This window comes from Cebus imitator, unplaced genomic scaffold (genome assembly GCF_001604975.1).
Source record: "Cebus imitator isolate Cc_AM_T3 unplaced genomic scaffold, Cebus_imitator-1.0 Scaffold173, whole genome shotgun sequence".
NCBI classification, from domain to species: domain Eukaryota; kingdom Metazoa; phylum Chordata; class Mammalia; order Primates; family Cebidae; genus Cebus; species Cebus imitator.
This window is the reverse complement of record NW_016107488.1, coordinates 3,579,419-3,604,463: the sequence shown is the minus strand read 5'-3', so window position 1 is coordinate 3,604,463 and position 25,045 is coordinate 3,579,419. Positions and strand designations below refer to the sequence as shown.

The window sequence follows — 25,045 nt, the reverse complement described above, 5'->3', positions numbered from 1 at the left end:
AACCAACTAAATCCCTCTGTGCAATGCCCCATGTTTCACTCCCATTTTAGTTTTCTCTATAGCAATCATTGATATTATACTATGCACATTTCTAATTTATTTTATTGTGTGTTTCTCTGACTAGTATCTGAGCTCCATGAGGGCAGAGATTTTGGTTTCTTTTGTTCCCTGCTCTGTTCCTTGCACTTAACCAGTACATGGAACTATAGGTACTGTAATTATGCTGAATGGGTGAATCTTACCTACCTTTTTCTAGGAACCAATAATGGCTCAAGATTCTAAATGTTAAATGTTACCAGAAATCACTACCATACTCTTTTTTCATAGGAACGCTCATAATAGTTAACATATCCTGAACTACTAGTACCAGTAACTGCCTATATTCCACACTTATCACCCTCTATTGCCATATATTGTTATTTCTCATCTTACTGTTCTATCATATTTGTGTTTTTAGGTCTCCCAATTGCAACACAGTCTGCATTTCACAATTATTTTCCTTCTCATACATCTTTCCATTGTCTCCAATAAGAGCAGTAATTTTTGTAATCAGAATTAACAACTTGTGTGGTTTGTAAAGTTCTGCTAGTTTAAAAAAACAAAATGGATTTTCTATTAATAACATCAATTTGCTATAAATTTGAAGTAGAGTTTTATATTTACAGGATACATTAGGCTGACAGCTAAAACTTCTAAAATATTAGCTAAATTTTTAAATTTTTAGATCGAGGTGTCTTCAGGGTTGTTTTCTGGGAAATCCTCTCTGCCTGGCTGTCCTGGCGTGGTTCCTCTTCTGTATACTACTTCTTATGCCTCTTCCTAAAAATTTAAATTTTTAAAAATACAGAGTATTTTTAAATGACTTTCTAAAAATGTGGTCCCATGCTGTGAACTCCCTTAAAATAGTTCCTTCAACTTGGGTGAAGTTTTGAATGTAATATATATGATTATTATCAAGAGGATAAATCTATGTCAGGGTTCATAGTGCTCAAGCTACCAATTTTTACTAAATTTGGGGAAAAAACTTTTTTTTTTGGCATACTGCTGGTACTACAGGCTTCCAACGCCAAATAACTTTCTTCAATGTAGGACCTCTGTTCGGGACTCAATTGCTCTCCCCACTACCACTCATTCCAATTCCTATGTGGAACGCCTAACTGCCAGTGTGACTACATTTGGACATTGAGTCTTAATTGAGGTAATTAGGGTTAAATGAGCCCATAAGGGTGAGGCCTGCTATGGTCTGAATGTTTGTGTTCTCCCAAAACTGCTGAAATCCAATCACTAGTATGGTGACAGTAGGAGGTGGGGGTCTTTGGGAGGTGATTAGATCATGAGAACAGGAAGCTCATGAATAGGATTAGTGACCCTTATAAAAGAGGCCTCAGAGGGCTGCTTTGCCCCTTCCACCGTATGAGAACACAGTTAGAAGGTGCTGTCTATGAAGTAGAAGGCCAGCGCCCATCAGACACCAAATCTGCTGGTGCCTTAACCTTTCGCTTCTCAGCCTCCAGAGCAATGAGATATAAATTTCTGTTGTTTATAAGGCACCCAGCTTATGGTATTTTGTTATGGCAGCCAGAACGGAATAAGACAGCTCTCTAGTGCAATAGGACTGGTATCTTAGGCGTCTTATACTACTCCTTATGTCTCTTAGGAGGAAGAGAGAAGCCTTATCAGAAAACAACCCTGCAAGCACCTGGATCTTGAACTTCTAGCTTCCAGAGCTCTGTAAAAATAAGTTTCTGTTGTCTAAACCACCCAGTGTGTGGTATTCCCTTATGGCAGCCCGAACTATTATAAACTCTTTCCAAAAAATGGGAATTAACATAATATGAATGCAAACTGGCAACCTTCTTCTTTCCTATTATCTTAAAATAATCTTTGGTCATATAATCAAGTATCAATACATAAATCTCCCATAAGCCCAATCTCCAGACAACTGCAGAAATGTTATCCACATACGCCACTTATGGATGGAACATGTGGGAGGTAGAGATGCAAAGGTGAAAAAAGATTGGAATATTCTAATTTTGACACATCAAATCTTTTGAATCTTGAAACATCTCAAATCCATCTTCTAAAATATATCAACTTATTAAAAAGTACCAACATGTAAAACTTAAATTAGGTGAATTACCGATGTTAATGGCAGTTTCTTGCTTGTCCCCTGTAAGGATCCAGATTTTAATGTCTGCTTTCATTAGCATTTCTATGGTTTCAGGAACTTGATCTTGTAATTTATCCTCAATGGCTGTTGCTCCAAGTAGCTGAAGATTCTGGAAAAAATTAGTGGTAGAAAATTTAAGAAAAATATCAGTTCATATTCTTTAAAAACAAAAAATTGAAGTGTATATATGTTTTAAAATCAGAGAGTAAATGATAACTGACTTTGGTGCAAATTCCAACTATCCCATTGACTTTTCTTTCTGAAATATCCTTGACTTTCACCCAGTCTTTAGGCACGAGACTGAGGCTCCCTGAAGCTGTGTAACCTAACTCCTAAGGTAAGGAACACATTCTAAAATAACCTTGCATAGAAGGGGAATAAAATCAAAAGTCAGTTAAAAACAGCTTGGGTGCAGTGGCTTATGCCTGTAATCCCAGCACTTTGGGAGGCCAAGGCGGGCAGATGACTTGAAGTCAGGAGCTCGAAACCAGCCTGGCCAACATGGTGAAACCCCATCTCTATTAAAAACACAAAAAAGTAGCTGGGCATGGTGGCATGTGCCTGTAATCTTAGCTACTTGGGAAGCTGAGGCAGGAGAACCTCTTGAATCTGGGAGGTAGAGGTTGCAGTGAACCAGGATTGCGCCACTGCACTCCAGCCTGGGCATTTAAGAAAAAAAAACACACAGACAGCTATGGGAGACTACCACAACAGAGTGATATTAGTCTCTGCAAGAAAGAACAAGTTGAATGTTTTTCACATAGTTCCACATTTGTGTACCGGAAGATCAGACTCCAAGATCTCTTGCTCATTAGATGTTATCTTTGCTATAAGACCAATGGGCTCTGGGGAAAGCTTTTATTATTTTTATTATTTATTTTGAGATGGAGTCTTGCTCTGTTGCCCAGGCTAAAGTACAGTGGTGCCATCTTGGCTCACCGCAACCTCTGCCTCCCGGGTTCAAGTGATTCTCCTGCCTCAGTCCCCAGAGTAGCTGGGATTATAGGTGTGCACCACCATGCTGGGCTAATTTTTGTATTTTTGTAGAGACAGGGTTTCACCATGTTAGCCAGGCTGGTCTCAAACTCTGGCCTCCAGTGATCTGCCTGCCTTGGCCTCCCAAAGTATTGGGATTACAGGAGTGAGCCACCGCACCCAACCCAAAGCTGTTGTAATCTCTCACGAGAAAGAATAATTTCTACTCTCATCTTCCTAAATGGATATGGTAAGGGGGAGAGAACAATCTCTTGGCTGTTAGAAAAAATTAACACAGGTAATATTATTCTTGGTCCTCAATACATAAGAATGCAGTGATGGATTAAGATATAAACTTTTCTTTCCATCATATGACCAGGCACTGTTGCTAGCGGGGTAACCTTCACCACAGCGCTCTGGGGGCCACAACCAACTGATTCTCAGTCTTGCCCTGTTTCAACCTCTGGCATGATCCTCTTCAGCATTTATCTTTCTTCTTAATCATTTTCTCTTGCCTTCAGTTTTTCATTTAAAATATAGGTAAGGGCAGATGGCTGCAAAGGAAAGTAAGTGCTGAGGATACTGCCAAAATTAGTGATAACAAAGGAGGCCATTTTCTACTTTTCCTTATTTTTCACCAAAATTAAAGTCTAAAATTAGTCTCAAGCTTTGGTTAGGCATGAAAAATAAAGTTAACTATATATACAAACATGCAAGTAAGATATATATATATATATATAGAGAGAGAGAGAGAGAAAGTGTGTGTGCATGCATGCATGTAATTTATACCTGCGTTAGTTTGGAATGTTTTTGGCTGCAAGTAATAGAAAAATCTTACAATGGCTTAAATAAATTAATTTTCCTCACCTAAGTAGTATTGAAGTAGGCAGTTGTGAACATTAAATTTGTAGCTCAATCATACCTCAACACATTCTCCTGACCTCTCTCAATATCCCAAGGTGGCTGTTACTGGTATAAAGGCTATATAGAAGACAAAAATACCAATTGTATCTATCTCTTTATCTATCTCTTATATGAAAAGCAAAGTGTTTTAAAAAGTCCTCAGTATATTTCCAAATACTAGTTGGCCAGATAGTTTCACATGGCTAACCCTAACTATTTGTATTTAGCTTTTCCAGTCTCAATAGTAGAGCTGTTGAGGAAGGAGGGGGACGGGAAGGAGTGTTAAATTTGCCAGGCAGCAGTCCCTGCTATAGTGGCCATATGGATGGGCATGCATATGCGTAGTGTTTGTCTGTGTATCATAAGTATGTATGTCTAAGTAGATACACACACGTTCCCTACTGTCTTGCCTAGTGAAACTTGGTTCATCCTATAAAACCAAACTTACTAGTTACTGCTTCTTTTAAGCTTTCCTACATTTCTTAAAACAAAATTCCCCCTCTGCTGTTCTCCTACATAACTCTGCTCATCTTTATACATCTTAGATTAAGAGAAGTTGTATAAATGCACGAGCATAGTAGATTTGCTCAAAAGTAGGGACCATGTCTTATTCATCTTAATGACTCCACAGCACTGAATGTCAGCATTTAGTATGTTTTCTAAGTGAGCTAATGGCAAAAAAAACACCCAAATCCAGGAATTGTGAAAATACTGCTGCAATATAGACCATTTTCAATATATTTCAAATAATATGGACAGTTATTAGACTCACTTGATGCATGACTTCTTAGTATATAACATATAATACAGGAAGGCAAATTCCCTTCCAGAAGATAGCATTATCTTATTTCCTTTAATGGGAAGCAGATTTGAAATCTACCATAACCTGATGAATAATCATCATCAAGAAGTTCAAAAAAAAAAAAAAAAAATGAGGCTGAAGGGGACTACCAAGGTACAATGAATTCACCCTTGCAATGACTAAAGTGGGATGAATTAAAAAAAAAAAAAAAAAAGGAAGAACAATTCAGCATCAATGATGCCAGCATCACAATTGCTGAATTTAAATGTTTACACAATGATTCTACCAATTCTTCAGCTACTTTTAGGGCATTTGCAGTTAAATCATTCTGGCTCACATCCCAGTCAAGATCAGGATATTTCTGTGTTCAAATTTTAAGTATTTTACCCAATGCAAGACAATATTTTCTTTAGTGATCCTGGGGACAGTTTACTAATATAAGCCCTCAACATTTCCTGCAAAAATATTTTTTGGAACACTGGGGTAACTAGATAATGTGGGAGCCAAGATATGAACACATTCATTAGAAATATATAAATGAATATATTTGTATATTTTCTATCCCCTAAGGGGAAAAATGAGCTCAGAAAGTATACCAATATATTATATATTTCTACTCATGTACCTATAAAAATAGAATGACTTCACTGGAGAGATTGCATTGAAATCATATTTGAAAGATGAAAAGCATCTAGCTTTGCACAGGTAAAAGTAACATTTTCAAAGCAGGCACAAATAACATAAAGGATCAGAGGTGTAGGGCCAGCCAGGTATGCTGAGAAAAGTTACAAATAGGTTAACGTGGAGTGTGTTGGTGGTGACGATAACATGAATCCTTAAGAAGAGTAATAAAACATTTCTGAATATTCAGCTAAATTGTAATGGGTCTACGTTGATGCCTATGAGGGAAACACTTTGCTCCAAAAGTGTGTCAATTTTCCCTTTATTCTAAGAGCTCCTTGAGAACAGCACTTATTAATTTTAGCCTCTGCGGACTCCTTTCCTTTTTACCCTGGTATCATTTATGGTGAGATTAGAATCTTGAGTGATGGGCTGTTCTGCTTTTAGAAATTAATATTGTTAGCTATATAATGATCATCAGAAAAAAAGATTTGAACTTTGCATGCTTTTCCCGATCATAACACAAGATCGTTTAGGCCGTAATCAGTTTCATCCCAAAAATGTATTACCTTACACGGATGGCCACTAATGGGCACTAGGGGAATTAGATATTCAGCAAGTGTTGAAAAGTGATAGAATTCCCATGGCATTTATGGAATTAAAAAACTCCAAACACTAATTTTACTTTCTAAATGTCACCATGCCAAATGTTATAAAGGCTTGAGATTGATGACTCTTTGACATTATATAGATTTAAGTATCACTGAAAAAATCTTAAGATAATATTTATTCACCTAGTAAATTCTCCAGTAATCTTATTTTCTCTTTCAGATGTTCCTAATGTATGCATAATTTTTAAAAAGACACTAAATGTAACATTTCTACTCTGAGGACAGAAAACTTCATGTAGAGTCTGGTAAAATGCATTATGATAGATTTAGAAATTATCGTTTTTCCCCAATACATGTATATTTTGCTAAATAATAGAACCTCAAAGTGACCTATTTCCAAATTAGCAAATATTCTGTCAGTGCTTAGATGAAGTCATATTTTTTACAAGTTTGTGATATGCCCCTAAATGAGAAAAGTATAATAATCAAACTCGTATCAACCTAGGCTTCAGATTACAACATGGGCTATTTGGCAGAAATTTCCTTGAAGACAGTAATATTGTTAAGCAAAAGTACCACTGGAGTAAATGTGGATACATACTAGTAACATTTAGTACCATTTATTTCCATATGAAATAAGATTATGACTAGGAATGTTGAAGAGGAAACTCGAATTTCATGAATAGAAAAAATGTACCAGGCACTGCTAAGTGATTTACATTTATGAATTCAGTTACTAGCTTTGGGGAGGTTGAGTAAATTGTCTAAGTTCAACTAGAGGTGGAGCTGAGCTATGACCGTAAGAACAAAACATCAAGAACTAATACATACCCAAGGAAGCAAATGGGAGGTAAAACTGAGATTAGATGAAAATTAGAATTTTGTTCAAATCATCAGGCTTTTAAACTTCTGTGTCTGTTCTTGGTCTTCAATAATACTTTATTTCTATGAGTGGGTTTCAGCCTCAGCTCTGAGTCACCTTGGTCAGGTGTACCTATTTCACTATTTTTACCTGCAGGCCCCAGAATCACATTTCGGGATTAGCTCCTTTAAAAGCACACATGCATGCCCGCATTCATTCACAAATATACACTAAGCAGGTACCTCTGGGCAAGGTGCTGGGCATACAATAGTGAGTTCCTACCTGTATGAAATTTATATTTCAGAAAGCTTCATTAGAAACTCTCCTTGGATTCCTGGCTGCCTTGTTTTCTAACCGTACCTCCTTGCCTTACTGGTGTTTCTCCTAAATCCTGACTGCCTGGTTGTCATCAAGTCCCAGGTAATTAGCCACCAGGCCAGAAATCTAGATGGTGCTTTTCAAACCTTAATTTTTCAGAATCACCTGAGCAGCTTATTAACACAGATTGCTGGGCCCCACATCCAGAATTCCTTGCTGAATAGCTCTATGGTGAACCTGGAAATGTGCAGTGGTTGCAAAGCTGCTGATCTGACAACCTATGAGAACTGCTCATCTAGAGCAGGGTTGACAAGCTTTCTCTGTAAAAGGACAGATGGTGAGTATTTTAGAGTTTGAGGGCCATATATTCTGTGTTGCAACTAGTTAATTCTGCTGTGGTAGCATGAAAACAGCTAAAGACAACAGGTAAACAAATTGAAGTAGCTGTGTTCCAACAAAGCTTTATTTACAAAAATAGGCAGTGGGTGGATCTAGCCCTTGGGCTGGAGTTTGCAACCCCTGATGTAGAATGCTTCTAAGCATCCCATCTTTGTACCTGGCTCCATCTTGTTTGATCACTGTAGACATTTCTATGTCCAACTCCTACCATTCTCCCTTAGCCTGGCCTTAGGGCCTCAGGTGCCAGCTCTCTTGCTTTTCCTTGCAGTTTCAAACTACAAAGCCTTTAAACTATAATACAGGATTACCATCAGAGAGAAATAGTGCTCCCCTAGGAGAATCACGTTATATGTTATATCCTATCTTAAAAAATGTGATACACATTGTATGTTACATGCTATATATGAATTCTTATGTAAGTACAAAGGATAAACACAGGGATGAGGCATCTTTCTAGTCTTGATGGCTCAAAAAAAAATCTGTCCAACACGAGGTGACACTTGATTTTAAACCCTAAACAGTGGATTAAGATTTAGCCAAGCAGTGGGGACAGGTGGGGAAGGATGAGGGAGGTAATTCCAAACCGAAGAAATTACATGTACGAAGACAGAGGTATGAAAAGACACATAACGTTTGAGAAGTTGCAACTTAGTCAGATGAAGTGAGGTGTGGCACTGAGGAAGATGAAGCTGGAAAAGCCAGCAGGAAATGGAAATGGAAAGGTCTGTGCATTATGCTGACAATTCCAAAGCCAAGGGACACCTGGTGAATTTTAGAAGAGGAGAGACAGGATCAAATTTACATTTCAGAAAGGTCACTAGTAGCTGTCTGGGGATGGATTAGGGGGAAAAAAAGGCTGTATGACCAGTTAAGAGGCCACTGCAGTCATCATTCTCTTGAGGTTTAAAATATGGTAACTCTGGAATTGGGATGTGCTGTGGGATTCTCAGAGCCATTCTACAAGTTCTCAGAGACTGCTGGGCTCCTCTCTGTTGGGTATCATCCTTGTTTTAAAAAGAGACTTTCCACCTTCTTTCCTTTCTCATTAATCTGGCCTACAGTACTAAGACTAAGAGCATGAAGTCACTAAACCATTGGAATGGTTCCTTTGCCTGCTTCTGGAGAAATCATTCAACTGGTTAATTTTTCTAAGGCCAAGAAATAGATTTTAACTTGGTGCTTTTCAAACCACAGAAATCACATTTGAACTCACAAAGCCAAGGGCTTAGTTATAAGACCAGAATTCACACAGCCGGCTGAAAGGAATCAGGATTAGAGAGGTGATTGGGTGTAGCTTGCAAAATAACACATCCATCTTATCTGAGTGAGAAGACAACAATACCCAGGGTGGAAAAATCTACCCCAAAGCATTCATAAGCAGGAATCTATCATTCCAGAAAGGAGGAGCATGGAATTAGGGATCTCAGGAAATCTTAAGTACTTTAAATAAGAAGATTCTAAAGGCCAGCTGAGGGAAAATCATGAAAAACATATTTCCATCCTATTTTCAAGGAAAGTGGAATACAGTACATAGAGTATGTGGAGGCCGCCTCACTAAGCAGCTGAGTCCCAGACAGGCCGATGACTCCCACTTCCCACCCTGAGTGCTGATCCAGTGATTATGCAACTGCACAACTGATTAATTGAATTCATTTTATCTTTCAGGTCTCCACTATTTTGTACACATTCTTGCTTTCTTCTAAAGCAAGTTGGCGACATAACATAACTTACAGATTATTAACATGGAATTTGGAATTAAGACAGAACAGGGATTTGCATCTCTGCTCTGCCAACCACCGGATATGGGTCCCTCAGCAAGTAACTTACCTAAGAATCAACTTTCCCATCATCAAGATTAAGCGTAATAACTTAGATTTAATAAGGATGTTCTGCAGATGAAATTACATCAGTCATTGCAAACATTTCCGAGTATATTAGGAAAAAATACTGAATATGTACTTATGGCAGTTACATTTTTGTAAAACATTGTTAAAATTAGTAAATTATGCCTGCTATAAAATGCAAAAGCAAATTATAAAAAAGATGAGATAAAACAAACAGAAGTTCTAACATTTTATTGCTCACCCCAATGGATCATGTTGTGTCTCACTTTAGAGGCCCTCCGACTAAATAATCAGGGTAAATGGTGGAAAACGTGGAGCTTAGTAAATGCTCAGAAAGTGGCAGGTCTTATTAGATGAGCTAACTACAAATGTTCTTAAGCAAATAGTAGAACAGGAAACTACTGGAATTTTAAACCACGAAATCACCCGTACATCATGTAAATTTTCATTTAGTTTTTAGCACAAATGAAAGTGATATGTGCAGCTACTATGAATAGATGTGGTAGTTTAATCTGAAAAAGCATTCCATTCTAATACAGAAGTTACTGTGAACTTGGCAGTCATGAATGTTCAAGAAAAGTCCTGTTTTCCATTAAGTTTTATATTTCTCTAGGAATCCTCTAAACCATTTGTTGCCATTTGTTGCAAACGGTGCTAAATTGTTGTTTAGTCATACTGAGTGTAATGGTTGATCTATATTATGCCACATCAAGGGACTCTTTAACCATCCCCAAAATACCAACCACGTTTTGGGGAGGGGTAAAGGAAATGATGTAAAAAAGGATCACTACCTCACTGTCCTATCTTGGTTCCTTATCTCAGTGCCCATGGCACTAAAGCCTGTTTGGAATTATATTGTTTTAGTTTACAGGTTCACTACTTATCTCCCACCACTGAAACAAAAGGCAGAAATTCTTCCATCCTCTCCTTGCTGAGCCCCAGAGCCTAGAACAGAGCCTGTCATGCAGCGGTGCTCAGATATTTGTTGCTGAATCTTTCCAACCATGATTTTCTCCCATTTATGTATTAAGTAACTTTGAAGACAGGTTTTATAAAGGAATGAGTATATTCTTCTAAAGAATGCCTTCTGTAAAATTACTGACTTCTTTTCTAACATATCCTTAAATTAATCCTTAGTGATAGCACATTTGATAGCAGTGCCTTCAGTGCATGGAAAACATGAACTAGATTTGTTAATAGGGGGTATACTTTCATTAAGTAAGCCCTTATTAAGCTCGAACTTCTGAATAAATTATTTAAAAGAATAATTAATTTATTCATCAAATGAGTGGTTAATACAGGGTCGTCAGTCAAGCACTGGGGACACAGTGATAAATATGATAAACACAGTGCCTGCTTTCATGAAGCTTCAATCTAGTGGATGACATACATCAATCACAAACTACAAAATGCACATAAAACACAACATTGCTATCTGATCAAATAAAAGCTTGATAGCAGAATTACAGCGTTCTGAGTTTACTCTTAAGCGCAAAAATGATCCTCTAACCCATAAACTATTTTAGAAAAAATTGCACAGATAAAAGCATTGGATAAGCTTTCCTTTTAAAAAAAAATTTCCCAATCCATGCATCATAATAAGAGAGAAAGAAAAATCTTATCACAAGGGAAATACTGCTTGAATCAGTGATGAATCTAGACAGGTATTATAGCTTACACTGTTTTCTGTAATGTTCAAGATAAGTAACTTGCTTTTAGAAACACAGAAATTATTAGTAGGTAATATATGCAGTACTAAAGATATAGCTGTATTTTTCTATTGAAACAAATGAATACTAAAGATTTTCAAAAAATTATGTATTCCAGGAAGGCATGCCTTTTTATCTCAAACAGTGATTTAATTATAAAATAAGAAAGACCGGAGACTTCTGTACTATTAATTTTCAAAGGAGTCCAGTAGCATAGTACGAATATGAGGCAAAACATAATTTATGTGTCTTAGAAATATGTTAGAATAAAAGTAAACAAATTTTAACATAGAATAGGAGCTCAGACCAAAAAGAAGTAGTACCACCCTGGCTCTTGATATATTAAAGTGACAGATCAAAGGTGAGAAATTTCAGAGAAATCCCTGCCAATGAAACATAAAACTTTATAATAATTCTGTTATTTACAATTCTTCTTGAGAAAACACAAAATTTTAACTTAATTAAAAAAATCTGATTTGGGTCAGGCATGGTGGCTTCTGGCTTACGCCTCTAATCCCAGCACTTTGGGAACCCGAGGTATGTGGATCACGAAGTCAGGAGATCGAGACCATTCTGGCTAATACGATGAAACTGCATCTCTACTAAAAACACAAAAAATTGGTCAGGTGTGGTGGCACATGCCTGTAATCCTAGCTACTTGGGAGGCTGAGGCAGAAGAATTGCTTGAACCTGGGAGACTGAGGGTGCAGTGAGCCGAGATTGTACCACCGCACTCCAGCCTGGGCAACAGAGTGAGACTCTGTCTCAAAAAAAAAAAAAAAAAAAAAAAAAAAAAAAAAAAAAAAAAACTAAAAAAAAAAAAAAAAAAAAAAAAAAAAAAAAAATCTGATTTAAAAAAAATATAGGCTGATACTATAAATGGTTTCTCAATCTAAAATTATGAATCCAAATATGTTGGCTACCTTTCAAAAGAATGAGGTTAAGATAAAACAGGTCAAATTTGTTGTCTGAAAGAATGAGACTGCAATTCTCCTTCTCAAAGTGGGTCAAGACAACTGAAGTATCTGATATGATTCTTATAAACCCATTTGCATTTTAATTCTATCAACTCCCTTATTCCTGAACAAGTTAAGCCTTCCTAGTAATCAACGTCACCTCTTTATTTAGTAACAGCAAAAGAAAAACAGACAAAAAAGATGTGTTGGCAACTGATTCGTGAAACAACTCTCAGCATTAAAATTTTTAAAAATATCCTGAAAAGTTTACCAAATGAATGCAAATGTTGGAGCTCAAACAGAACAATGTTGGAGTAGAGCTGATAATGATATTTTATAGATAGATTTAAAAGTCCCAAATCCTCTCATCTCACAATGACTGTCAATAGGGCTAGCAATGCCTGCTGGACTTTTTCAAACTTCCCCTGTCCTCCTTCCCGCAGTGTGCCCCTGGAGTGAAGGCAGCGCATTCTAGCACTCAGTGTTCTGTGTAGTAACATACCTGAATAACTAAGCATCATGACCAAAAGACAAATGCCTTCTTGTATACTTTTGGTCTATGTGGATATTTTTTTCAGCTTAGGCTAGGTGTTATAGTACCCAAAGGAGTAAGGATTTAACTTAATTTTAAAAACTGAATTACTAGTTTGAACGAACACTGGAGGGAAAGGAGGGAGACGGCAGGGTTTAAAATTGCTACCTTAATTCTATTGTAACATTTTCACTTATTTTGTAACATAATATTTTAGGAAGGACTTTATAAATCTTTTATATTTTGAATGTTGTTAATATAATACTGTCATTAATATGTTAATGACATTTCATTTCAATTCATATATGTTCAGAAACATCTTGCATATGAGCACAACGACGTTCTGATCTTCTGAAGAATTCATTTTCTAAAAAGCCCACATATAAATATAATATATGGCTTTCAAACTGCTTAGTGGATCCTTAGTCACAACAAGCCCCTCATGGAGCACCCACGAGGGCAAGGTAGAGGTGGAGGGGAAAGCCAGTGTGGATCTCCTCTACGCTTCCACTCTAGCCAAAGCAGCCCTGCTTTCATCAGTTATATATATTATGATTCCGGCAATGTTTTGTTTGGAAAATTCTGTTCTTAAAAAAAAACGATGTGAAAACGACCCTCACAGTTTAAAAATTCACTGTCTGACATACCAAGTCCAGTATTATCGTCTATATAAAAGTGGATTCCAAACACATAAAAAACAGCTTATGTAAATAAACAGCGTGTCTCAGTTAAAGGAGGTAAAGAAGAAGAGGATGGGTGAACCCTAGGACTATATTTGCTCAATTTAAAGCCAGGGTAACATGCTGGAGCAAGCTGTGGTCTGATGTGCTGAAACTTGCCTTACTAGAGTGGTTCTAAGGGCAGTAAATCACAACTTCTGAACACTCATCCCAGCTGATTTTAACAAAGAATAGAAGCTCAGACCAAGAAAGTAGTGATATAATCCTGGCTCTCTATATTAAAAATCCTACAGTCCTTCTATGATCAAGATTAACAGAAACACTTAAAAAAAAAAAACAGCTTGGTCACAGAGATTCCTGCGTTATTGTTTTTTTTTTTTTTTTTCCCTTGAGACAGGGTCTTGCTGTCACCCAGGCAGGAGTGCAGCAGCACTTTCACAGCTCACTGCAGCCTCGGCCTCCCAGACTTAGGCAATCCTCTCTGCCCTGGCCTCCTGAGTAGCTGGGAACACAGGTGCACACCACCACATCCAGCTAATTTTAAAAAATTATTTGTAGAGACAGCCTCTCCCCTTATGTTTGCCCAGGCTGGTCTCAAACTCCTGGCCTCAGTGATCTTCCCACCTTGGCCTCCCAAAGTACTGGGATTACAGGTATGAGTCATGGCATCTGGTCTGTTTTGTCTATTCTTTTTCCCTAAAAAGATGTTTGCTCTCCTCTAATCGGCAAAATAATCATTGGAGGCCCATTTCAAAAATTACCACCTCTCCAAAAGCTTCCTTTGGATTGTTTGTGGGTCACCTTTTGGGGTTCCTTCAGATTTCTTCATTAAGGGAATTTGCTCAGACCGTGGTATCTGGAAGGCCACAGGCGAGTTTTCCTCATTTGCCTGTGGATCCCCAACACCTAGTAAACATGAACTGCTTGATGAAAGTTATTTAAATGGATCACCGAATGAAACTCCAGTTTTAGGAGTAGAGATGGACACAGAATCCATCTTCATTTGGGGCGGGTTGGCTGAGTAAATGACCCAATCTCTTAACCTTTCTGGGTCTTAGATTTTCAACAACAGAGAGCATGGCTTATTATGAAGTAAAGACAAATTACTTGTAAATTCCCATTTTCATTGATTTTAGGTGAAAAGCAGTCATAAGGGAGGTTTCCGTTATCTGTAAACTATAAGTAGTTTATATAGATGCATATATAGATACATATATAGATGTGTGTATATGTGTCTACACACACACACACACACACTCTCTCTCTCTCTCTCTCTCTTTCTCTCTCTCTCAATGGATTACCTAAAGCAACTTAAATTTTAATGTAGCTCATGATCGCCATCTGCTGGGAAAATGTTGAACATCTATTTCAGTTAAAAGCTGTAAGTCACAAGGCTTTTACTCAAATACTAAAAGAACAAGAAACAAAGTTGTTAAACCTAGAAAATCTAATCTATAAAAAAACTCTAGGGCATCCAGAGAGTAAGGATATCAGGTACATTAAACATTCAACTCTAGAACTGAAGTTGTGCTCCAAGTGGAAACAATTTAATATGCTTGGAATCAATTTTCAAATATATTTTGTATTCTGACTTATTACCTATTAATTCTGTCTCATAAGGATGGGAGGCAACCTTCCTTATATTCAGAGACAAGAACAAAATCACTTCCAAACAGGATTTTTAAAATTATTTCTTAAAACAGTAAGAGAAGCAAAGATTAAAAATCAATACCACTAATGCTTTAAGATACGTGACTTCAGTTGGGCAGATTGAAAGACATTATGATTATGGCCTCAGATTATTTTATTTCACTACATAAATACTCCAAAGACATAATCATATATAAATACGTTAGGAAGTGAAGAGAGAGAAGGTGGAGGGAGGGAGTGTTGAGGGAAGGAGTGGGGGAGATAGAAGAGAGCGAGACACACTGAAATAAGTCAATTGATAACAAGCCCCCTGCTGTGTGTACACTTATAGAATTTAGGGTGGGAGTATCACACTGGAAGACACCACACATGCTATCACGTCTTCTTATAAATAAGCAGAATAAAAAGTTCAAATATAAGGAGGAGATATCTAGATATACCTACATATCTATCTGTATCTATCTATATAGGTATGATATATGTGATCTTATATTTATATTTAGATATATTCATCTTACAAAATATAAAGGCTGTATGAGAAACCGTCATCTTCCGTAAAAAGTGATAATGTGTTGAGGAGATAGAAGACCAACGTCTCGAGTTCCATATGGCAAACTTGTGCAATAAAGAAAACCATCTGCAGCTAGAACGTGGCATCCCCCCATATTACTTAAAGAGAATATGGAGGAGTGAAGGGCAGGGGTGAGAAACAGTCCAGTGGGGGGTACTGGTGGCACCAGCTACCTTTCAAGACAGGAAGCACAAGGAAATACACAGTTTAACAGAAAGGAAAGAAGAACAAAATATCAGCCTTTACTTACCCGGAGAAAAGATCAAGTAAACTGGTGTGGACAGGCTAGTTTGATTCTATGCAATACAAACATAAATGCAATTGAAGAGTTATTTAATGGCAAGCTAGAGGTTATAGAATGAAGATGCTTGAGTGATTCAGAGCACGAACACTGGAGGAAGAGTGACGATTCTGGCTGCCACTACTGGGAGCTGTGTAATCTCAGCTAACTTACTTACTCTTACTGTTACCTTAGATTCTTCGTCGATAAGATAGGAATAATTAGTACCTCAAAGGGATGTTGTGAGGACTGAATAGATGAATAGATGAAAGTGCTAGAAAAAGCACCTGGCACACATCAAGTGCTACATAAAAATGTTTCCTATTCTTAATTAAGGAAGCAAGATTCTTCCTGTTTATACAGCATCAATCATAATGTATCCATCATCACTTTCTGGCTTAATAGTCTTGGTTTCTTTATCTATAAAATGAGGATATTTACTGCTGTGACAGAAAGAATACAGGTATATGTTTGTCATAATGACTGGCCAAGTGACAGCACTGTATTACTCTCATATATTATGATCAGCTATGCAAGCTGTGTGATTGCTATTTTACATTACATATTATATGTATTTATTAAGTCAGAGTACACATGTACATCTATGTAATTTGCACATGTGTGTGTGGGGGGCATGTTCCATATCCTCAGTGATCCAGAAACAGGAATACATTGGCAAGGAGATTACTAGACTGGCCAAAACTTGATCCAAAATTGTGAAAAGAGTGAAGATCTATACAAAGTAATATCTAACCCTAAAGGCTTCTCAGCAACATTTTAATGCATATTAAGATTTCTTAATGCTTAGATGACAAGAAGATATTCAATAGTAAATGTTATGTCAAGATATTTCGATTTTTATTCCATTGGTTCCTTGAATAAAGATCGAAACTCTCTGGAAACAAACCCTCTGTATGATCAATAGAATCATCTACATACCTTTTCAATCAACTCATAACTCTCTTCAAGTTTGAGCAGCCTGTTCTGCACAGATGTAGATGCTCGCTGATAGACTGCTCGCCACTCCTGAAAGTCACTCTCTGAAATCTCAGCCACAGCAAAACATAAAGTTCTTAACCCTGAAAAAGGTAGCATACATCACCCCAACACACCAAAGAAAATTTTATTCAGAAGTCTGAGATTTCTGTTTTTATTTAACTAAGTTGCATTTTGAAAAAAGTGATTCCATTCAAACAATATACTGAAGTCCAATTAAATTATGACAAAACTTTAGTATGAAACATGGATTAATGTTCCCCTGGTCTTTAAAATTGGTAGCTTGCTTCTAATTCCCAACCCTTTTAATCCATCTTCCATGCCTAGTGTGGCATTTCTAAAATCCTAATCTTATCAAGTAATTCTTTTGCTTGGAATCTTCCAATTTTTCCCCAGGACAAAATTTAAGCCCCAAAGTATGGTTTATTCATGTTTCATCAGGTGGCTTCACTCTCATTCCCTGCCATTCACTTCCCACATACAGGGGTCTTTGCTCTTGCTGGTCACTTTTTCTCCATTCTGCATTCCCCAATGACTGCCCACTGTCTGCCTTGCAAACACTTTAAGACTCAGTTCCGAAAATCATCTGTTTGATGCACCCTCCTCTCATCCAGATGCCAAAGGCAGAAATACTCCTATGGCGTGAGTGACAATGTTTTACAGTTTTTCTTGTATGTCTCCTCTATTACAGCACTTGGAAAGCAGGGACCAGAGTTCTTCAGAGTAACTCAGTACCAAGCATACGGGCTGACTTATTATAGTGGCCTCACAGATGTGTGCAAAGGAAGGAGACCCCGGTGAGGTCTACTGGGAGAGCCACCTTCCTCTTACTAGGATATATGACTACATTTATTACTGCTCTTTGTCATCATAAATCTGTAGTTTAAAAGTCTAAGTATAATTGCGGGATAGTGGCAAAAAAGAACTGCCAGCAGACACACCCCGGGAAAACAGTCAGAGCTGATATTTAAAGTCACCCACCCCCTGTGCTTGCTGCCTGCCAATTTCATAACTCACTTCTCTCTCCGCAAGAAATAAAGTAGATGGATTGAAAGAAGGGAGAGGCCACAGCACTTGTCAGCTACTCAAGGAAGCAGTTATCTAGGTTCGCAAGAAGACAATGCACCCACTCTAGGTCATTTAACTCTTAAAATGACTAGGACCAAATGCTAGGCTTAGTGATCTCAAGACAAAACGTGTCTAAGGGAATAGGTCAGAAGTAAGAAGCAAGGAACATACAAAGTACCCAGAGAACTCTACCTTCCAAGAAAGGATTGTCTATTGCCAGATCACAGACAGCGGAACTTAAATATTTGTGGCCATTTTAGGACATGTTTTTCTCTCTTGAAAACTTGGCTGGAAAACTCACTGGAGGGCAGTCATGGGGAGAAGTGTCATCCAGCCCAGGGCCAGAAAGAATGGGGTGGAGATGGGGGCCAAGCCATTAAAACCTAAGAGTTTAGTATCTTTAACATCACAACTGGAGAGGAGAAAGGTGCCCCCACTTCTCCAAAACAAAAAGAACCTGTGTCGTATGCTGGGTAGGTTGTACCTGCCAAGGTCTGAGGCTGGGCCTTAAGGAATCTGAATTCTATGAATATATATATTTCCATGCGTTTACATTTTGAAGAACTATACACAGGCTTTTTTTAAAAGCCATCTTTTTCGTTTGTTTTGGCTTTTGTTTTCGCCTAGTGTTTTAAAAAATATTCCTATCTTTTCTCCGCCACAGTTAACAGGAAAAAGTATTTGATCAGGTCAGTTTGGTGCCACTGGCAGCAGTTTCAGCTGAAACAGACATGAGTGAAAACTGAGACTGGAGATTTAGATACAGTGATAACCACCACTGTCCAGTATGAGACAAGACTCTACAAATTCTTGTAGTAATTGACTGTCATGTTTAACAATCCTCACTTCCTTTCATCTAACCTAGATCATCTCTCTAGACTATATACTGATTTGCCTTGCACATAATATATTTCAGGAAGACAGACAGACAGACAGGGATAAGCTTGTTTATCCCATTTTGGATTCTCAGGCCTCACACAGAGCCTGGCATGTGGTAGGGTCTCTCTAAGAAAGTCTTGAGTTGTAATAAACTGAATAACAATTTTAATAGTTACCTAAGTTTTTAATAAAAAGTTTTGAGTTGAAACTAAATTGTATAGTTATTTTAATAGTTTAGAGGTTTATTTCTTTCTTATTCAGATTAGAATTTTTTTTAGTCTTGCTTATTTCTCTAATGAATTGCTTCAGATACAAAGTGAAATATTTAAAAAGTACATACGATCCACGCTAAAAGTAAAACATTTATAGGCCCTACCATCTAAATGGTGGGAACAAAGTAGCTCAAAATTTTAATAAATATAGCTTTAGGAAAGTAAAATAAAAATACAGGATGGGAAAAGCATATAGTAAAACATAAATTGCCAACAACTGATATCTTACTTTAGGAATCTCTAAGTCTAATAATAGTGATCCTGAAAGCTATCAGAAGTATATGATTTCTTTTTATTTTAATCATGCTTTATTGCCGAATTACACTTACCTTCCGTAGCAAACTGCTCTAAATGTTTTAGGGTAATTTCTTTGTATTTTGAAGTCTCTGCCAGTCGATCATAAATTACAGTGTCCTGGAAAACAAACAGAAGGTAAAACAACTTAATCAAGCATTCTGAATCTAATAAAGTTGATGTTAATAACAGTAGTTGTAGGAAATCAGTCTAACAACCACCAATCCCTTTTAGCATTAGTTTTAAACCATAAGATATTTTTGCCTAATAATACTATTTTCCTAGTGACATTAAGAAATAAGTCTCTAGTCCCTCATCTTCCTCTTTCTTCTTTCTGAATAAAAATTGTAGTTATTCCCATGTTAAATATCTCATATTCTACCAACGCCTCACTTACCTTCCACATGCTGCAAGATCTACCTTAACCCAGAAGGTTTTCCAGAACACCTCTATAGGTGTTCATAGGTGCTGCAAGAAGAACGGTCCAGATCTCAAGTAAGTTTGGGAAACACTGGATTGAGCAAAACAACAGAGCTTGTCTTGCTGCAATATTCCTTGGGGCCTTTAAAATGCCAGTGGACTTTTTAGGGTTTAGAGCCTGTTTATGGGACCAGTGCTCACAGAAGAACAAACTTTAAGAAATACAGCACTAAATCCACTGAGAGCACCAGTGGGTATAGTGGGGAGAACCTCGGACAAATCTTGAGATGCCTTAAATAGCTGAATATTTCTGACTGTGTCACTTTAGCTTTAAGACTCAGTTTACTTAATCTGTGAAATTTGATTACTGGATTATGTTTAAAGTCCTTTTCAGCTTTAACTTCATGTACTGCTTATGCTTCTCTAGTTTTTGCTCTTTTATAAGTTGCCCATTATTTCTTTAGTTATTTTACAGCTTTGGTTTAGTGCTTTAAGAATTTTAGTATTCAACCTTCATGGTTTTATTAGACCAGGAAAAAATAAATCATTTATCTGCAATTACTTTCTCAGTGGTATTACCATTTTGGGGTCTCCAGTCTCAGGGCTGAGATTTGGAAGCAGACTAATGGAGTATGATTTAGAACCCTTGAGAGAAACAGAACTTAGTGATCTCAGAACAGATGGAGTATTCCAAGCCCCAATTATGAATTTCTTTTTACTTTTCAGTGATGGAGTGGGAAGGGCGGCACAGCAAAAGGAAATGATAGTTTCCCCTCATGGCTCCTTCCTGAGAATGAGAACAGTAACTTGTAAATTCTATTGTTTTCAGAGGCTAATATTTTCAATGAGATGAAAACAGGCCATTCTAAAACTAAGGAAATCTTTGAAAACATTAAAATTATGAAAACAAAAGTGATAAGTAATATAGTTAAAAGGATAAATTCTGCAGTGTATCCAAACATTCTAGCAGAAGAAACTGACGTTTCGAATGGGAAAAATTAATTTTCTACCTTCTTTATAAAAGTGTTGAGAAAAAGCAGAAGAAAGATGTGGCCTTCTGCATTAAATGTACAGTATGTTTTTTAAAACGACAGTCACAATCAGCTGGCAATGCCTACACATGAAAAATGAATAAACATTGTGATGGTTAAAACTGAGTGGCAACTTTATTGGATTGAAAGATACAGAGTACTGATCCTGGGTATGTTTGTGAAGGTGTTACCAAAGGAGATTAACATTTGAGTCAGTGGGCTGGGAAAGGCAGACCCACCCTCAATCTGGATGGGCACCAGCTAATCAGCTGCCTGCAAATATAAAGCAGGCAGAAAAACATGAAATGGCAAGACTGGCCTAGCCTCCCAGCCTACGTTTTTCTCCCGTGCTGGATGTTTCCTGCCCTCGAACATCGGACTCCAAGTTCTTCAGTTTTGGAACTCAGACTGGGTCTCCTTGTTCCTCAGCCTGCAGGTCCCATGTTCTATTGTGGGACCTTGTGATACTATGAGTTAATGTTTAATAACTCCCCTTTATATATGTATTTATTCTATTATTCTGTCCCTGTAGTGAAACCTAGAGGAACAGAATATTAAGGATGGAGTTCTTTCATTGGTTTTGGGGTTACTGGAGTTGGCTGCTTAATATGATTAGACTCCAAAATGCTAAGGACTCTACTTCTAACAGTGTGGAGAACACTCATAATCCTTGGTGTAAACTGTTTAGAGAGTTACATAAAATGAATGCATTTGACATTCCTGAATCTTCACCTGTGAGAGGCAATGAGTTTAGTGACTCTGTACATAATACCCCTGACAATATGTGGAGAACCAAGGAACATAATGAAGCTGGTTGGTTGTTCGTAAGTTCTGTGGACAATGTGATGAAAGAAAATGAACTCAGGGATTCTGTCTCCTGGCTTCAGAAGCAGATACTGAGCCTCAAACCTGCTAAGATTGCCCTGAGAGTCTTACCTCCTGTTGGGAAAGAGGAGAAATTGTGTATAAACAGACACAAGCTCTTATCATGTGAGTGTCTGACCTGCAATGAAAGGTGTATTCACCGTCTCGCCAGGTGTCTACTGTTAAAGTGAGGGCATTGATTGGAAAAGAATGGGACCCTGCAACTTGGAATGGGGCTGTGTGGGAGGACCCTGATGAAGCTGGGAACACTGGGTTTATAAACTCTCACGAACCTTTTTTACCAGAAGAAACAGCTTCCCCATCCCCAGCACTGGCAACATGCCCCCCTCCGAACCATGCTGCCATCAGCCTTTCAGCCTTCGTCTGAGGAGATAAACCTTGCGCTGCCTAAGGCAACAGTGATGGCCTCCCCTGAGGCACTTGCCAGGCAAGATAATGCTGATTCTCCTCAGGAGCCACCCCTAACACCCCTGTTTGCTTCTAGACCCATAATTAGACTAAAGTCCCAGCGGGCCCCTCGAGGTGAGGTTGAGAGTAGGACCCATGAGGAGGTGTGAGACACTTGAAAATAACTGCTTGAGTTTTCTAATTTATGTAAGCAGAAAACGTCTAGGATGGATGGATAAAAGACGAATCTGAATTATAGAAACAGAGGATCACAGCTCCTCAATCAATTGCCAGACTTGAGCCAGTTTATAGACCCAGAACCCCTTGCATGAAGGAGAGGCTGGGTCCCCTAGAGGAAAGACCCCACTACATTACTGACAATGTATGCAGTTAGTCTTTCTTCCATTCTTCCCCAAGAAGACCTTTGGCCTTTCACCAGGGCAACTGTGTACTGTGAAAAGTGAAATGATCAGACATTCTGGGGACTACTGGATACTGTTTCTGAGCTGATGTTGATTACAGGGGACCCAAAATGTCACTGTAGTCCTCCAGTTGAGGTACGGGCTTATGGAGGTGATATAATTAATGGAGTTTTAACTCAGGTCTGACTTACAGTGGGTCCAATGGGCCCCAGACTCATCCTGTGGTCATTTCCCCAATGCCAGAATGAATAATTGACATAGACATACTTAGCAGCTGGCAGAATCCCCACATTGGCTCCCTGGCTGTCAGGGTGAGTGCCATTATGGTGGGAATGGCCAAAAGGAAGCCATTAGAGCTGCCTCTACCTAGAAAAACAGTAAGTCAAAAACAATATCGCATCTCTGGGGGGACTGCAGAAATTAGTGCCACCATCAAGAACTTGAAAGACTTAGGGGTGGTGATTCCCACCACATCCCCGTTCAACTCTCCCATTTGGCCTATGCAGAAGACAGATGGATCTTTGAGAATGACAGTGGATTATCACAAGCTTAACCAAGAGGTAGCTCCAGCCGCAGCTGCTGTACCAGATGTGGTTTCATTGCTTGAGCAAATTAACACATCTCCTGGTACCTGGCATTCAGCCACTGACTTGGCAAATGACTTTTTCTCCACTCCTGACCATAAGGCCCACCAGAAGCAATTTGCTTTCAATATACCTTTATTCCTTTATTGTCCTACCTCAGGGGTATATCAACTCTCTGACTTGTGTCATGATCTTATTTGGAGAGACTTTGATTGCTTTTCACTTCTACAAGATACCACACTGGTCTCCCACATTAATGACATTATGCTGACTGGATCCAGTGAGGAAGAAATAGCAAACACACTGGAATTATTGGTAAGACATTTGCATGGCAGAGGATGGGAAATAAATCTGACTAATATTCAGAGATCTTCTACCTCAGTAAAATTTCTAGGGGTCCAGTGGTGTGGGGCCTGTTGAGATATTTCTTCTAAGGAGAAAGGTAAGTTGCTGCATTTGGCACCTCCTACAAGCAAGCAAGAGGCACAACGCTTAGTGGGCTTATTTGGGTTTTGGAGGCATTACATTCCTCATTTGGGTGTGTTACTCTGGCCCATTTATCGAGTGACTAGAAAGACTGCTAGTTTTGAGTGGGGTCCAGAACAGGAGAAGGCTCTGCAACAGGTCCATGCTGCTGTGGAAGCTGCTCTGCCATTTTGACCATATGACCCAACAGATCCGATGGTGTTTCGAGTGCCAGTGGCAGATAGGAATGCTGTCTGGAGTCTTTGGCAGGCCCTCATAGGTCAATCACAGCAGAGGCCTCTGGGATTTTGGAACAAGGCCCTGCCATCTTCTGCAGATAACTACTTTCCTTTTGAGAGCCAGCTCTTGGCTTGTTACTGGGCTTTGGTGGAAACTGAACGTTTGACCATGGGTCAAGTCACTATGCGACCTGAACTGCCTATCATGAACTGGGTGCTTTCTGACCCATCTAGTCATGAAGTGGGTTGTGCACAGCAGCATTCCATCATCAAATGGAAGTGGTTATACGTGCTTGGGCTCAAGCAGGTCCTGAAAGCACAAGTAATTTACATGAGGAAGTGGCTCAAATGCCCATGGTGTCCACTCCTGCCACCCTGCCTTCTCTCCTCCAGCCTGCACCGATGGCCTCACGGGGAGTTCCCTACGATCACTTGACAGAAGAAGAGAATACTAGGGCCTGGTTCACAGATGGTTCTGCACGATATGCAGGCACCACCTGAAAGTGGACAGCTATAGCACTACAGCCCTTTTCTAGGACATCCCTGAAGGACAATGGTGAAGTGAAATCTTCCCAGGGGGCAGAACTTCAAGGAGTGCACCTGGTTGTGCACTTTGCATGGAAGAAGAAATGGCCTGATGTGCAATTATATACTGATTCATGGGCCATAGCCAATGGTTTGGCTGAATGGTCAGGGACTTGGAAGAAGCATGATTGGAAAATTGGTAACAAAGAAATCTAGGGAAGAAGTATGTGGATGGACCTCTCTGAGTGGTCAAAAACTGTTAAGATATTTGTATCCCATGAGAGCTCTCACCAATGGGTGACAACAGCAGAGCAGGATTTTAATAATCAAGTGGATAGGATGACCTGTTCTGTGGATACCACAAAGCCTCTTTACCCAACCACTCCTGTCATTTGCCAATGGGCCCTTGAACAGAGTGGCCATGGTGGCAGGGATGGAGCTTATGCATGGGCATAAGTTTATTTTGGTCAGGAGTGGAGAGAAAAAGTCATTTGCCAAGTTAGTGGCTGGATACCATAAGCAACATGGACTTCCACTCACCAAGGCTGACCTGGCTACAGCCATTTCTAAGTGCCCAATTTGCCAGCAGCAGAGACCAACACTGAGCCCTCGATATGGCACCATTCCTCAGGGTGATCAGCCAGCTACCTGATGGCAGGTTGATTATATTAGACCTCTTCCATCATGGAAGGGGC

At 38.7% G+C, this 25,045-nt stretch overlaps 1 protein-coding gene across 7 annotated transcripts in view; it reads right to left on the bottom strand.

Annotated features, from left to right (window-relative positions):
• ATP8A1 (ATPase phospholipid transporting 8A1) overlaps window positions 1-25,045 on the bottom strand; it is a 248,531-nt gene that overhangs the window by 92,310 nt on the left and 131,176 nt on the right. For all 7 annotated transcript variants that reach the window (XM_017544905.2, XM_017544903.2, XM_017544902.2 and 4 more), the window contains 3 exons: window positions 19,428-19,512; window positions 16,823-16,962; window positions 2,141-2,279 (listed from right to left, as the gene is read on the bottom strand). In XM_017544905.2, the coding sequence (XP_017400394.1) occupies window positions 2,141-2,279; window positions 16,823-16,962; window positions 19,428-19,512 (364 nt within the window). The remainder of the gene's footprint in view (window positions 1-2,140; window positions 2,280-16,822; window positions 16,963-19,427; window positions 19,513-25,045) is intronic.